We start from the raw sequence: 15,570 nt of genomic DNA on the forward strand, positions 1-15,570 counted from the left end.
ATTTACATGAAGATAATTGTCTCTGTACATGACAACATCCGGCTCGTTCCATTAAGTCGCTCTACCATTTCCTCTGTAATGTAATGTCTGTATGAGGTTGTTGCAGAGTGACACTAAAATCACTAAATCCTGACAAATCAGAGACTGGACAGGGAGCTGCTGGTGGGTTAGGGGTCAGAGGTTAGGTGGTTAGGATCAGGCTGTATACAGGGAGCTGCAGGTGGATGTCACTGACAAAATGTTAAACACTTAATAAAATGGGAGAAAAACTTCACCAGTGGACACTTCAGCTTTTACAAAGGTGCTGTGGCTAATACTAATGCTAACTTCTATTAAAACGTTAAATGTAACATAACATCAAAATTAAATTTGGTGTAAGAATGACCTGATTGTTTTTAGGTGTAGATTATTTCATTCAGTGGTGTTGGTTAAATATTTTTTAGGCTCTGAAATTAGCATTATCATTAGCCCCAACACACAAACATGTCCATCTGTAAACACAGAAACCTCATAGACGTTACATTACAGAGGAAATGGTCAAGCTGACTGTCCCTCTGATTGGAGCTAGCCGGCTAGCGTTGAGCACAGAGCCAATTGTTGATAATGTACTTTTTGAAGAACTACAGCTACTACAGTGTATTTGGGGATTTAAACCCAAGAGCCCAAGTACTCTCATTGGGCTCTCCTGTATAAATAAAGATAAAGAAAGAAACAGAAGACCACAGCTTGGTAATGCATTTCAAATTATGCCAACTACATCTGTGATCCCTCTTCAGACACGGCCCATGTTCTCTCAGGTAAAGGCTTAAAATTTTAAGTAGACTTTCTGTCAGTGTGTATATAAGCAGAGGATTAAAATCACAAATGAGCCTCTCTTATTAGCTTGTCATTCTAGCGTAGCTCACCCCATACTTGAATAGGCTGCAGAACCAGTTTCATACAAAGGAACCCTGTCATTACAGGCTGACAAACAGGTTGTTAACTGCTGGCTGATACGACGGCACCCACATGGATAAATAAGTAACAAAGCCAATGCACTTTACAAGAACTTCTCCTGAAAGAACCAAGCTATAGCCCAAGATATAGCTTACGATGTGTGTTACTTTGTATAATAAAACAGCGATTCTTTAGTAAATGTTTAATGAATGCTACAAATGTGAACTAAATATTGAAAATTATGAACTACTAACTACCCAGCATCCAAGAAATCCCAAGTACAGATTTGTTTTGGGTAAAGCCTCTTCATGTGCCAATTTTTTTTTTATTTTTTTTTTTTTTTGTGCAGGTTTTTAGGGCAGTGATTGGCAGCCTATGCTATAATCTGCTTCTACACCATACCACCAAATATGCAATTAAACACATGAAATGTATGAAATGTATGAAGAGGTAAAAAGCAAAAACAGTTATCTCCATTTTGAGATATTGCCAAAAAGTCTTTTCTTTTTGTTTTCATTTCTTACAGGTATTATCAGTGAATTTTATATCTAGTGGATTTTGTGAATGAGGGATGTAGTACTATTTTGATCTTGATTTGATCTTAATTTTTATTTATTTATCTTTAAAAAAAATATGTAACTGGTTTCAGTACTGATTTTTTTTTCTTTTTTTTCCCCTCCTTTTTTTGTAGTCAGTGCAATTTAACACAAAAAAATCCCCATTTTTTCCTCCAAAGTAACCTCTGCTCTAAACCACATGCATTAACTACCAGAGGATTAGCTGTAGACCTCTCATTTAAAAAGGCTTAACCACCATTGATAATTGGCTGTGTGCAGAGTCACATCTTGCAACCTCACTGTTAGCATCACTAGTTCCTGTCCAGTTTTATCTCTATTAGGTTTTTGCCGAGCCACGCTAAAATGAATAAATATTTAAAGATCAGACAGTGGACAGGGAGCTGCAGGTGGGTTAGAGGTCAGGGGTCAGAGGTTAGGGGGTTAGGTTCAGAGAGCTTCAGGTGGATGTCACTAACAACATGTTAAACACGACACAAATAAAATACTTCACCAAAGATACTTCTGTGTTTAGAAAGAGACATGTTTGTGTCTCAATGCTAATACTAATGCTAATTTTGAGGGAAAAATGATAATTAAACAACACCACAAACTGAAGTATTCAACATATAAAAGTATATCTTTATTTGAATTAATTTGAATTTTAATAAGTTGTTTATTTTATGTTTTCCAATTTTAATAAGCGTGACTGTTAGCTTTGAGACACACTTTGCGTGAGCTAGCTAGTGTGCTACTATGCTCAGATTTTTAGACATGACTGAATCTCAATCTCGAGTAAATTTCGATTAATTTCCCAGCCCTAATTTCAGTTGCAAATATGACAAGCCTGAGACATATAATTAAGATCACATTTTTATAACTTTTTAATAACAACCTAAGGTACTTCAGTATATAAAGCAGCTATATTACGTAACATGCCTATTATTAATTAGTATCTAAAATACTACTTATAAATGGGTCTCTGTATTTCATATTTGAGCTCGTGGGTGTGCTCACATTCCCACCCATTAGCTGCTTTGACACAGCGCTGGTCTTTTACGCACTGTACCAGCCCCAGCTTGCTCTGCTCCGCTCTGCTCTTGTCCAAAGTGACGTGCCAGATTCATTTTTCAGTGGAAGTGAAACTGCCTGCCAAAGCTTTCTATCTTCCCAGAAAAGGCCTTGTTCATGGGTTTCTCCCACTCCCACCCCCACCCCCTCTGCTACCCCCACCCTCTTTCTCTCCTACCCCCACATGCTCCCATGTCAATGCCCCCCCCTAACATGTGTTCTTTTTCTCCTGTCCGTCCTAGACACGCCCGGCTGTTTGGACTGATTGACAGTCTCTGGCCTCCCTTGGTACCAGTGAAACATCATGGAGACTCCGCTCACGTGCAGAATGTAAGTTTTGGGAAGTTGTACTGGTGTGTCATAGTTACATATCAGAAATACCGCAATGTTTTTTGTCCAAATGTGAATGGTTTGCAGTGAAGTGAAATAAAAAGTAAGTTGTAAACACATGATAAAATTCTGATTGTTCTGGTGTGCATGTGGGCCACAGCTTTTGGCATCATCAAATGTTCAAATAAATTACACATCATGACGTGTTCATGTGTTGTTCAGGATGACAGTAGCTCAGTTGGTACAGTTGGTAAAATCCACTGATCCAGTGTCACTCACCCCCAGTGTCTGTGTACACTAGTGTATAAATGTGTGTGTATGTGAATCATAGACTGTGTATATAAATGGACATAACTAACCTGCTAGTCGCCCCTCTCTCCGTAACAGATGCTGTCAGACTTGTCATGTTGGCCTTAAAATGTTCATATTAACCCGCTCTACATGATCCTGTTGTTTTTATTTTGCCATTGTGTCTGTGAATCAAGATATGACCATTAGTACCAGACAAATCAAGTGCCTCAAGTTTTATTGGCAGCCTTGCTAAGGGCCCACTCCCTGCTAAACCAGCAGTGCAGACAACTTTCAACAGCCTTGCTGAAGATCGGCTCTTTGGTTGCTACGATACTCGTGGTCAGAATTCCAAATATGGAACTGGGCTCCAAATTCAGCCCTATAACTGTTAGCCTCGATGAGCTTCATTTGACTGGACCGAACGCTGTGGATGACGTCACACTCACTAAGTCCACGTCTTTATACAGTATATGGTGTGAATGGGTGAGTGGTTCCATGATGTAAAGTGCTTTGAGCCTTGAAGGTGGAAAAGTGCTATCTAAAAATGTAACCATGCCCATATGTGCTTTCTATAACAAACCAGCCAAATATTCTGTGCACATTTCAAATTGAGATACAGATGTTTTGGCCCATAGTCTACAGTCATAAAAACATCAGAGTCTTAATACAGCCTGCTGCCTACATAAATCATAGTAATTGATTAGCTCATATCTTAAGATCAGAAGTGGCTATGCAAAAACAACAAGTTCATATCATGTAGTTTTGCACGAAAAATGTTTTGCTCAACATTAGAACAATGTGCAATTTGAAATATATTTTTAAAATATTTTTTTGAATGTCTCTAAACAGCCCTGCCTGGCAAGTCCACAATAAAACATCTCAGTATGAGTCATTTCTAGGCAAAAAACAACCTCTCTGGTTGAATCAGCCCAACCTTACTCACCAAACTTCATTACTGAACTTGGAATTTAGAATTATTTGAATTTGTAACATCTTAAACTGAAATTTAACTATTTTTGAATAATTTTGTTTCTTTTGCAGGAGAGCTGTGCCGTAGGTCCAGCTCCGAGTTTCTGCTACTTACTCTGTGGTCAGGAGACTTCTATAGAGACCAGCGAGGACCAGTCTGACTCACCGCTTTACGTTCCTCCAACAAAACAAACTTTAAAGGAACTCCTGCAGGTTAATTTTTACTTCCTCCTTTTTATTTTTAATCTGTATTTTTGGTGCATTTTAAAACAAGATTGTTTTTTATATTTGCAGACTGAGCAGAAATGTGGTCGCTGCAGTTTCGTCGCGTCAGTTCTGTACACAAAAAAAGAGGTAATATTTGTGCTAAAACCAACAGACTGTATATATACATGGACATAGCTAACCTGCTAGCTGCCTCATTCCAAATAGGTGACCATGAACGCATTTCCAGCTCCATCAACTCTGGCTCCAATTCATTTTATATAAAAAACTTTGTCCTCTATTTCTGTAACTGCTGCTGTCAGACTCATCAATTTTGGTCTTAAAATGTTTGTATTAACCTGCTCTACATGATCCTTTTATTTCGATATTTTGTCTGTAACTGTAGATATGAACATTAATAAAAGGCAAATCAGGCGCCTTCTTTTCCCGAGGTTGCTCATGCTAGCGTTAGCAATAAGTTTGATTGGCAGCGTGGCTAAGCACCCGCCAATCTGGAGCACACCTTCGCTCCAGATTGGCTCTTTGGTTGCTACTCACAGTCAGAATTACTCCAAATTATCCCTATAACTGCTCTAGCCTCAATGAGCTTCATTTGACTGGAGCCAAACGCGATCGGTGATGTCACACTAAAACCAGTGAAATAATTTATAGGCACACTCATGAATACATTAGATTTTTTTTTTCATTTTCTTTAATATTCAAATTCACTGACATACGTGTGTTATCTTTTACCCCTCCTGAGATAATTCGGACTCTCACACAGATATAGATACAGAGGTCCATGCTCCTATCGCTCTATCTGAGGCACCAGGCTCTCTTTGCATTGCTTGGTTGGACCTTTAAACTATGAGCTCTTATCAGGGCGAACCGGCGGTGGACTTTAGCACATACTCACACCACTCACTGAACTGCAGCTACGCACCCCTGAGTGTTGCTGAGTAATTGATCTTGTCAGTGATAATGTAATTCTCCCCTTGTTATGTAACTGATGGTGTAAAAGTTAGCGACCTATAGAGTAGGCATGGGACGACATTGAAATTTTGTGTTGTGATTATCATGGTGCGATTAACGATAAAAGTTGCTGACAGTTTAAAACATTTTATGGATCTGAATAGTGATCATTTTAATGTTATGAATAAGCTCCATGTTTAAACATTTGTCTAAGTATTATCAGTGAAAACAACTACAATCTAGTGAGGAGAGTGTGGACAAGCAGGGCCGTTGACAGAAATTTGGAGGCCTTGTGGAGAAAGCCTCACATGGCCCCCCTTCTAATACAACTTAATAGGAAGAAGGTCCAATTCTGGGTCCCTAAGACCCTGGGGCACGGGACAACAGACCCATTTGACCCCCCCTGTCGACTCTGGGGATAAGTAGCTTTTTTGGAACATTTTGACGATTATCTTTTTAATATAAACTGTCCCATGAACAATTGTTTACCCTCTTTATCATGATAAATTATATTATTGTGTATTGTCCCATCCCTAGTATACAGGGGCTGTGTCCGAATGTCCACACTGTTACCTACAGGGGGCACTATTTAAGGGTCACGCCGTTTTTAGTGGTGTCTGAATGTCAAATTGGTGAAAAGTAGTGCACTCAAAATTTACTACAATGCACCTTGAAATGTAGTAGGCATCAGTGGTCAGTAGAGTGGTCACTATAGGCCACAGTGCACTGCAAGAGTCAGAAAAACAGCAGTGGACAGAGACAGGTCTTTAACTGGACACAACACGACTGAGTGAAGCAGATAGAAGCTCTGGTTTATCATACTGGTGATGCTGATTATGAATAAAAGACTTAAATAAACCATTATGGTATTAAGTTGCTAACGTTAGCCATTTAGTTTAAGTCAGGCTGTTAAAAGAGGAGTAGTTTCCAGATTTAAAAATGAATAATCCAGTCTGTTTATGTGAGATCTTAACATAAACTTGTCTGATTATTATTAGTCCATAAAGACTTGTACCAGTCCAGTCTGATCAGTATTTATGACATAAATCAAGTTTTATTAGATTTTTGTCTTTTTAGACTTTTTTACTGCTGTGAGTTTTGTCATTTTAAAATTTTCAGATGAATGCACTCTACATGATTCTGTTATTTTTATTATGCTATTGTGTCCATAACTCAAGATATGAACATTAATAACAGATAAATCAGGCACTTCTTTCCCCGAGGTCGCTCCAGCTTGTGTTAGCAACAGGTTTGATTATTACTTAAGCAATATATCAGACTTCAATATATGTTATTGTGACAGGCCTCGAACTTGTCATATAATGCCACCACAAACTTTTTACTGGTGGAGGAGTAAAAAGTAGTACATAAAATATATCTATTGCCATCGGGACAAGCGGGCCAAGTTACAGGTTATATCTGTGGAAAAGTGATCCTGCTCACAAGATTTAGCTGCATAAAACTGAAATGCTGATTCGCCATGTTCAGTCCTGACTCTGGGCACCAGCAGGTGGCTGGGACTAAACCTGTACTGAACCAGGACTGAACCTGGACTGACCTAGACTAAACCGGGACTAAACCTGGACTGACCTAGGACTAAACCTGGACTGACCTAGGACTAAACCTGGACTGACCTAGGACTAAACCTGGACTGAACTAGGACTAAACCAGGACTGAACCAGGACTGAGCTAGGACTCCATCAGGAGGCGGGTCCCTGAAATCCTCAGAGTGTGAGATAGTTCACGTGGCTCTAACATGTGGGAGATGTTCTTTGGAGCTGGTCCCTGGAGAGACTTGTCACAAGCAGAGCTGCTTTAAAGTCTATTCTCTGAGTCACAGGAGCCAGAGACCTGAGCACAGGACACATGTGTGAAGTATTTCCTGGTTCTAGTCAGGACCCGAGCAGCAGTGTTCTGGATGTACTGTTCTGTCTTAAGGCTCGTTTGGAGAGGCCAGTGAGCAGGATGCTACAGTAGTCTAACCTACTGGAGACAAATGCATGGATAAATCTCTCCAAGTCCAGTTTTGACAGTTTACCTTTGATTTTTGCAATGTTTTTAGATGGTAAAAAGCTGCAGATGTTATTGAGTTGATGTGGTTGTTAAAGTTCAAGCCTGAGTCCATTATTACCCTGAGATTTCTAGCCTAATTTGAAGGTTTGAATTCTGTCATTGAATTAGGACCTGCCCACAAGATAAGTATTGACCTGTTTTGAGTTCTTCTTAATTTTTCTTTTTTTACAGAAGGCTAATGTAGGCCAGGGCGAGATGTGGTTAGCGCTTACAGACTGGAGCCTACAGCAGCAGCAGCAGCTCGAGGGCCCCTTGAGGAGAACAGTGACCGCGTGCGTCAGCTCTTCCTGTGTGCTCACTTCCTCTGTCCTTGCCGCTCTAAACGAGCCCAACGCCTGTCTCATATCGCTCAGAGATGTCATCAAAGAACATGGTAATGTCTTCTAGGAATCATCGGTTCACGTTCTAAAGATTTTATATGTTTTAGCTTCATTTTTTTAAGTACAAAATAATTAGAGCTTTACCTTTATCATTAATATGTATATCGCAGACACAATACTAGTCAAAAGTTTGGACACACCATCTCATTGAATGTTTTTTTTTTTTTTTTTCATTTTTTACTACTTTCTACATTTTATATACACACAGAAAACATCAAATATATGAAGTAAGATATATGGAATTATAGAATAAAGAAAAAAGGTTAAAGGGCCCATATTACTCTATTCCAGGGGTGCTCAGACTTTTTCAGTATGTGAGCTACTTTTAAAATGATCGTGTCTGAAAGATCTACCACCTAATACAAAAATGTTAAACATATATTTATTTGTAAATGTATTATGAATTCGTACATGTACAGTGCCTTTTGATGTACCTTGCACAACGTCATGAGATAATACTGCACAACACAATTGAACTTCTTCTTGCTCTGATGACTTGCACTGAATGGGATCAGTGAGGGATGCATAGTTCGGGCAGTAGCTTCTGACAACCAGCCAGGAGTAAAATTGAAACTTTTCGTTTGAAAATGATAACAGAGCTAATCATGTTGATTACGGTTTTGTTTTGTTTTTTTATAGCCATAAAAAACATGTTTTTTTACACATCCATCCATTTTTTTTCTTTTATGCATCGAATAAATGACTGGGAAAATCCCCGCAGCCCCCGCGCTCTCATTCGTCACCTTCGAGGGACAACAGAGGCAGATTACCGTAATGACGGTAAAATATTTAGATAGCCCCATGTCTTCACTTTGAGACGCCGTTTGAATTTACATGAGAGCATGACTGGTTGCGGAGTTACGCTGCTGGAAAGTCCGCAATCGCGCTCTATCGGCGACGATAGGATCCGACGCTATAGGGTTAAACTAACTCACGCTTGTTTATGCATGTGCAGCGCCCATGACATGACCTAGGGTCAGGTGTAATCTGACTGGTTGTCCTGTATATTAGTCATGTGAGTGGATGGATGACGGGACGTGATCTACCCAGAATGCCTTCGCGATCGACTGGTAGATCGCGATCAACGTAATGAACACCCCTGCTCTATTCTCTGATCTATTCTAATGTTGTTTCCTCATCACAAACAGACCTGGAGTGTTTTGTTTCATTCACACATGTTTAACACACAAACCCTGCAAATTTAGGCTGAGTTCTTCTCTCAAATTGAAAACTCCATTCACCTTCATTAGAATATTTTGGATATTTTTAGACCTGGAATTGCCAATCTATTGAACAAAAGGTAAAAGGATCTTGAAAATTACCACTTCATGACATCACAAGGTTGAACAGATCATTTTGAGCTTTGGAAATGTAGACAAACTAATAATAAAATGTTACTCAAACATGTGTGAATGAGACAAAATACAACTCCAGGTCTGTTTTTGAGGAGGTAACAGCATTAGAACATGACTTAAAGCTACAAGAGTCATGTTTGTGTAATATAGGACTTTCAAAATAAGCCCTGCCTTTCTCAGTGTATAGTAATGTAAAGTGTGCTTTTCACTGTAGAAAGAACGCACATACTCATACATTTTTCATCATTTCAGTGGGTCTCAGTTTCAAGTATTCATAATTTTCAGCTTCCTGTTTATATGCAACAGTTTGAAGACCTTTTTCCCCATTCAAAACAGACTTATGACTCAAAAGAGATTGTATTTTGTTTTAAGTTGTCAATCGCTGTGGCAGCGATCCTAATTATTCAACATTAATTTAAGCACTTTTCATTGTTGTTCACTCCTTATTTCATGGGTTTTGTTTAAAGGTCCATATTACACTATGTTCTGATCTGTGTTCTAATGTTTCCTCGTCACAAACAGACCTGGAGTTGTGTTTTGTTTCATTCGCACATGTTTAACACACAAACCCTGCATATTTAGGTTCTTCTCTCAAACTGAAAACACTCTGTTCCACCTGGTGATGTCATCATGTGGTAATACATGAAATGCTCCACTGGGTTTTTAAACTCCATAAACCTTCACTAGAATCATTTGGATGTTTTCAGCCGTGGAATTTCCAATCTCTATTGAACAAAAGCAAAGGAGCTCTTAACTTTAGTCATTAGAGGTCATTTTAATGTACATGTAGATAATGTGTTTGACAGAAACGCTAAAGAGCTCAGTTCTGTCCTTGAAATCTTGAATCCTATTTCAAATGTCAATGTGGTGGATGTTGCTCTGTCTGGTCATTTCTGTGTCTTTTTTGACCTGTCTGTTATTCCCAAACCAGCAGCTGCTTCTGCAGTTGTTTGAAGGAGACACATAAATGATCACACAGGTGCACTGTTCAATGATACACTTTGAAAATGCCTCATGTTCTAATTTGATGATTTGTTGAACTCTGTGATTTTGAATGTTCTGGACACCATTGCCCCGATGAAAGTTAAAATGGTTAAAGATAAGCAGAAAGCGCCATGAAGGAATGATGAGTCGGTCAGGGCACAGAAAAGGGAGTGCCCGAGGGCCAAGTGGGAATGGCGTTAAAGATCCAGGTTCATTATGAGATTTACAGAGAAAAGATGCACATGTACAACCACAGTTTATGTAGAACAAGGGGGAGGGATTTTTCTGACATTATTGGAAGTTGTCATAACAACTCTCGTGTCCTGTTTGCAACAGTAAACAGATTAAAACCCTCCAGCTCAGCTGCCGTTAGAACTAATATCCACATCTAAGTGCAATGAGTTTGCATTGTTCTTTAATGACAAGGTTCAGGGTATTAAAAATGCCATTAGTTCCACGACACAAATGACAACCCAGCAGCCACCTAGACACTCAGACTGGTGACAGTCTTTTGGACAGTTTTGTCAGTTACAGGTACAAAGTGAATCAGCTCTGAGTTCATCTACATGCTGCCTCGATGTGTTACCCACTAAATTTCGAAACTCTGTACTCAACAGTTTGCTGTCACCACTTGTTTGCATAGTTAACATGTCACATCAATCTGGAACATTCCCAAGAGCTTTGAAAACTGTGATTATCAAGCCTCTCCTTAAGAAGAGCACACTTGATACCACAATACTGAACAATTTCCAACTCATCTTAAATCTGCCATTTTTAGGCAAAATCCTTGAAAAAGTTGTTTACCAACAGCTTATTAATTTTAATTTTAACTCCTTTGATGTCTTCCAATCAGGTTTTAGATCCCACCACAGCACTGAGACTGCTCTTATCGAGGTGACAAATGACATCCGCCTGAACACTGATGCAGGCAAAGTCTCAGTCTTGATCCTGTTAGATCTGAGTTCTGCCTTTGACACTGTGGATCATGGCATTCTCTTACAGAGACTAGCGGACTGTGTGGGCATCTCTGGTACGGCACTAAACTGGTTCGAGTCCTACGAGTGGATTCACTCTGACACTGCATCCAACAAATCAGTGTGTGAGGCTAGAAATCTCGGGGTAATAATGGACTCAGACTTGAACTTTAACAGCCACATCAAATCATTAACATCCACATCTTTTTACCATCTAAAAACATGTCAAAAATCAAAGGTATGTTGACAAAACCAGACTTGGAGAGACTTATCCATGCATTTGTCTCCAGTAGGTTAGACTACTGTAACAGCCTGCTAACTGGTCTCTGCAGCTGCAGTACATCCAGAACGCTGCTGCTCGGGTCCTGACTAGAACCAGGAAATACTTCACACATAAGTCCTGTGCTCAGGTCTCTGGATCCTGTGGCTCAGAGAATAGACTTTAAAACAGCTCTGTTTGTGACAAGTCTCTCCATGGACCAGCACCAAAGAACATCTCCCACATGTTAAAGCCACATGAACCATCTCACACTCTGAGGACTTCAGGGATCCGCCTCCTGCTGATCACAGAGTCAGGACTAAAGCAGGACTAAACATGGCGAATTAGCGTTGCAGTTTTATGCAGCTAAAACCTGGAACAGTCTTCCTGAAGATGTGAGACAGGCCTCTACTGTGACGATGTTTAAATCCAGGCTCCAAACAGTTCTGAAAGGGTTTTATTGTGCCTTTTCTCTTTTAATGTTCACTTTATGATGATTATTTATGATTTATCTATGTTTTGATTTGTTGTATTGTGATTTTAATGTCTTTCTTTTTCTGTAAAGCACTTTGAATTACTTTGTTGACTTTGTTGTGCTATAGAAATAAACTTGCCTTGCCTTAACTTGAAAACTACCGCTTCATGACATCACAAGGTGGAACAGAGCATTTTGATCTTTGGAGATGGTTTCATCTCACATTCATTAAATTTTTCCATATTTGCTTTTTGGAAGAAAACTACCTTAATATGCCATGTTTTAAATTAACATTTCCCTTTCACCCCAGGCATGTTTCTGTGTGCGGAGCAGTCAGTCATTGAGCTCTGCACTTTGACCACGGAGCCCACGGTCCAGTCCTTGCTGGGGTCACTTGGTAAACCGGTGCAACTGGATTGTCTGGATCTGGAGGTCAGGCCTAGCACCCTCTGCACAGTCTCTGGTCAGTCTCCCCCCATCCTCACAGTTTTCATCTAACTCGTTCCATTTGTAGTCTCCTCAAACAAAACCAACGCGTTCTCATCTCTTTTACTTTAAAAAAAACTCTTGATGTGGGTTTCAAGCCATTGTTTGGTGGAGTCCTCAGGCTGTCATTGTGTGAAAAACAGAAACATACGGAGGTTTTGGTGGACTTGTATCTGTTCTTGTGGTTTTTCTGAAATTAATGTGACAAGTATTCAGCAAAAGGCTAAATATTTGGTTACAAAGGAGGTGAGTTTAGGATCTCATTTGCCTCACACACAGAAGTTGTTTTGATTATTAGATTTGCATCTTCCACTCAAATTAGAGTTATCTGAGGATGTTTCCTTTTTCAGTCTTAGATTAATGTTCTAATTCTACATTTTTATCAACTTGATAATAACCACACTTAACAATTCTGAAGTCAAATTGGACATGGGATATCAAAAATATTATTTTGGTGTTTTGTTTTGGAGACTTGACTAAATTAGTATTATCTATATTTTCTATATTTAAAAGAATTAAAATGACCTCAAAATGAGTTACAAAAGTCCAGTGTAATCAGGGATGTAAAGTGATATTTCAGCCCCTTTATAATCCAGTCACATTTTCCGTCGTACGCTAGTCAAAAATTTTGACCATAGACTAAAAAAGTGAAATAAGTGAGTGTGACGTCAGTCAAATGAAGCTCATTGAGGCTAGAGCAGTTATAGGGACAATTTGGAGCCGAGTTCCATGTTAGGAATTCCAACCACGAGTATCAGTGCAAACAAAGAGCCAATCCAGAGCTAGAGTGTTGAAGGTAACATCCCTTCCCACCTGCATCGCTGGTTTAGCAGGGAGTGGATGGTTAGGAACGCTGTCAATCAAAACCTGTTGCTAACCTCAGGGAAAGAAGGCGCCTCATTTTATCCGTTATTAATGTTCATATCTTGATTCACAGACAAAATAGTGAAATAAAAACCCCAGGATCATGTAGAGCGGGTTAATACGAACATTTAAGACCAAAATGACAAGTCTGACAGCAGCAGTTACAGAGAGGGGACACAGTTTTTCAGTGTAAAGTGAATTGAAGCCAGAGCCGATGGAGTCAGAAACATGCCCATGATCACTTTCTATTTTGAAAGCGGTGGCTAGTGGCAGTTAGCCATGTCCATTTATATGTACAGTCTATGATTTGGACACACCCCCTCTTTCAGTGTTTTTTTTCTTTATTTGTACTACTTTTACATTTTATATACACAGCTACATTTTATATATACACACATACAGAAGACATCAAATATATGAAGTAAGGTACATGTAATTATGTAGCAAAGACAAAGGTAAATAACTCACATCCTCAAAGTATCCACCCTTTGCTTTTTTAAAAAGTATTTTGCAGAGTTAGGGTTATGTTTCTTTACTACAGTACATAATTCCATATTGATTAATGCATTTGGGGTTTTCTGTGTGTATATAAAATGCAGAAAGTAGAAAAAATAAAGAAAAAACATTTAAAGCATGTCTAGATTACAGGCAATTGTAGCACCTTCTTGAGGCATTGTTTTAAAAATACCATCTGAATCGATATAATAATTATTGCTCATGCCTTAAACGGCCCATATGGCAATATTCTCTGCTCTAATGTTGTTTCATCACAAACAGACGTGGACTTGTGTTTTGTTTCATTCACACATGTTTAACACACAAACCCTGTATAGTTCTTCTCTCTGACAGAAAACACTCTGTTCCACCTGGTGATGTCATGTTGTAATGCAGGAAGTGCTCCATTGTGTTTTTAAACTCCATATACCTTCACTACAATCATTTGGATGAGTTCAAACCTGGAATTGCCAATCTCTACTGAACTAAAGGTAAAAGGAGCTGTTGGTGTGGAAACTACCACTTCATGACATCACAAGGTGGAACAGAGCATTTTGAGGTCCGAAGATGTAGACAGACTAATAATAAAGTGTTACTCAAACATGTGTAAATGAAACAAAACGCAACTCCAGGTCTGTTTTTGAGGAGGTAACAGCATTAGAACATGGCTTAATGTTAAAGAGTCAGTTATGTAATACAGTATAGGATTTTTAATTATTAAAATCCACCCAACCCCCATATTGATCTGGCTCAGTATCTTTACTCTGAGTGCATTGGGATACTTTCTGTAGTACGTGTGACTTTGTGAACTTTTGTGTCAGTTGAATTTTCTGAATGATGCAAATGTTGGCTCCAAAGTACAGATAATAGTGTGCATCTGTTGCCCCGTGTGAAAGCCCAGTGAGGAGGTCACTGTAAGAACACTGTGGCCCAGGCCCCTCTGGCTCTTCATGTTTGGTCAGGTGGCTGCAAAAACAAACTAATTTTTGCAGTTTGACATAAAATCTATCATCTGGAAATAACCTGTGTTGAAAAAGAAAAGACCGGAATGTACATTTTTATCAGTGTCAAACGCAGCATCGCCGTAGCTCACTTAGGAAGTTAGCTAGTAGCAGTTATCACTCAATCTTAGATAAAATGCAAGGCAGGTTTATTTGAGTAGCACAATTTGCACATGGAGTAATTCAAAGTGTTTTACAGAATGAGAAAATATTAAAATCACTATACAACAAATCAAAACATAAATTACAAATAATCAGCAATTAGCATTAAAAGAAGAAGCAATAAAACCCTTTCAGAACCATTTGAGCCTGGATTTAAACACTGTTAAAGTAGAAGTCTGTCTCACGCAGGACTAAAGCAGGACTAAAGCAGGACTAAAGCAGGACTAAAGCAGGACTAAAGCAGGACTAAAGCAGGACTAAAGCAGGACTAAAGCAGGAGGCGGGTTCCTGAAGGCCACATGACATGGTTCATGTGGCTCTAACATGTGGGAGATGTTCTTTGGTGCTGGTCCATGGAGAGACAGAGCAGAGCTGCTTTAAAGTCTATTCTGAGCCACAGGAGCCAATGCAGAGACCTGAGCACAGGACTTATGTGTGAAGGACTTCCTGGTTCTAGTCAGGACCCGAGCAGCAGTGTTCTGGATGTACTGCAGCTGTGTTAATGCTTATCTGGAGAGGCCAGTGAGCAGGATGTTACAGTAGTCTAACCTACTGGAGACAAATGCATGGATAAGTCTCTTTAAGTTTGGTTTTGACAGTATACTTTTTTTTTTTTTTTTTTACTTTTTACACCTTTTATCTGTGATCTGTTTGATGTAATATTTTTTTATCATGCTCTAATCTTAAAACCACATGAACGTAAAATTACCTAAAATAAACTTTATGACCGAAATG

The 15,570-nt window shown here is 39.1% G+C and overlaps 1 protein-coding gene across 1 annotated transcript in view; it reads left to right on the forward strand.

Moving 5' to 3' along the window:
* spidr (scaffold protein involved in DNA repair) overlaps positions 1-15,570 on the forward strand; it is a 58,374-nt gene that overhangs the window by 40,001 nt on the left and 2,803 nt on the right. Inside the window, exons 12-16 of the mRNA XM_055228499.1 lie at positions 2,804-2,891; positions 4,224-4,364; positions 4,446-4,505; positions 7,572-7,773; positions 12,138-12,290. Of these exons, the coding sequence (XP_055084474.1) occupies positions 2,804-2,891; positions 4,224-4,364; positions 4,446-4,505; positions 7,572-7,773; positions 12,138-12,290 (644 nt within the window). The remainder of the gene's footprint in view (positions 1-2,803; positions 2,892-4,223; positions 4,365-4,445; positions 4,506-7,571; positions 7,774-12,137; positions 12,291-15,570) is intronic.

The sequence above is a fragment of the Periophthalmus magnuspinnatus genome, chromosome 17, assembly GCF_009829125.3.
Source record: "Periophthalmus magnuspinnatus isolate fPerMag1 chromosome 17, fPerMag1.2.pri, whole genome shotgun sequence".
NCBI classification, from domain to species: Eukaryota; Metazoa; Chordata; class Actinopteri; order Gobiiformes; family Gobiidae; genus Periophthalmus; species Periophthalmus magnuspinnatus.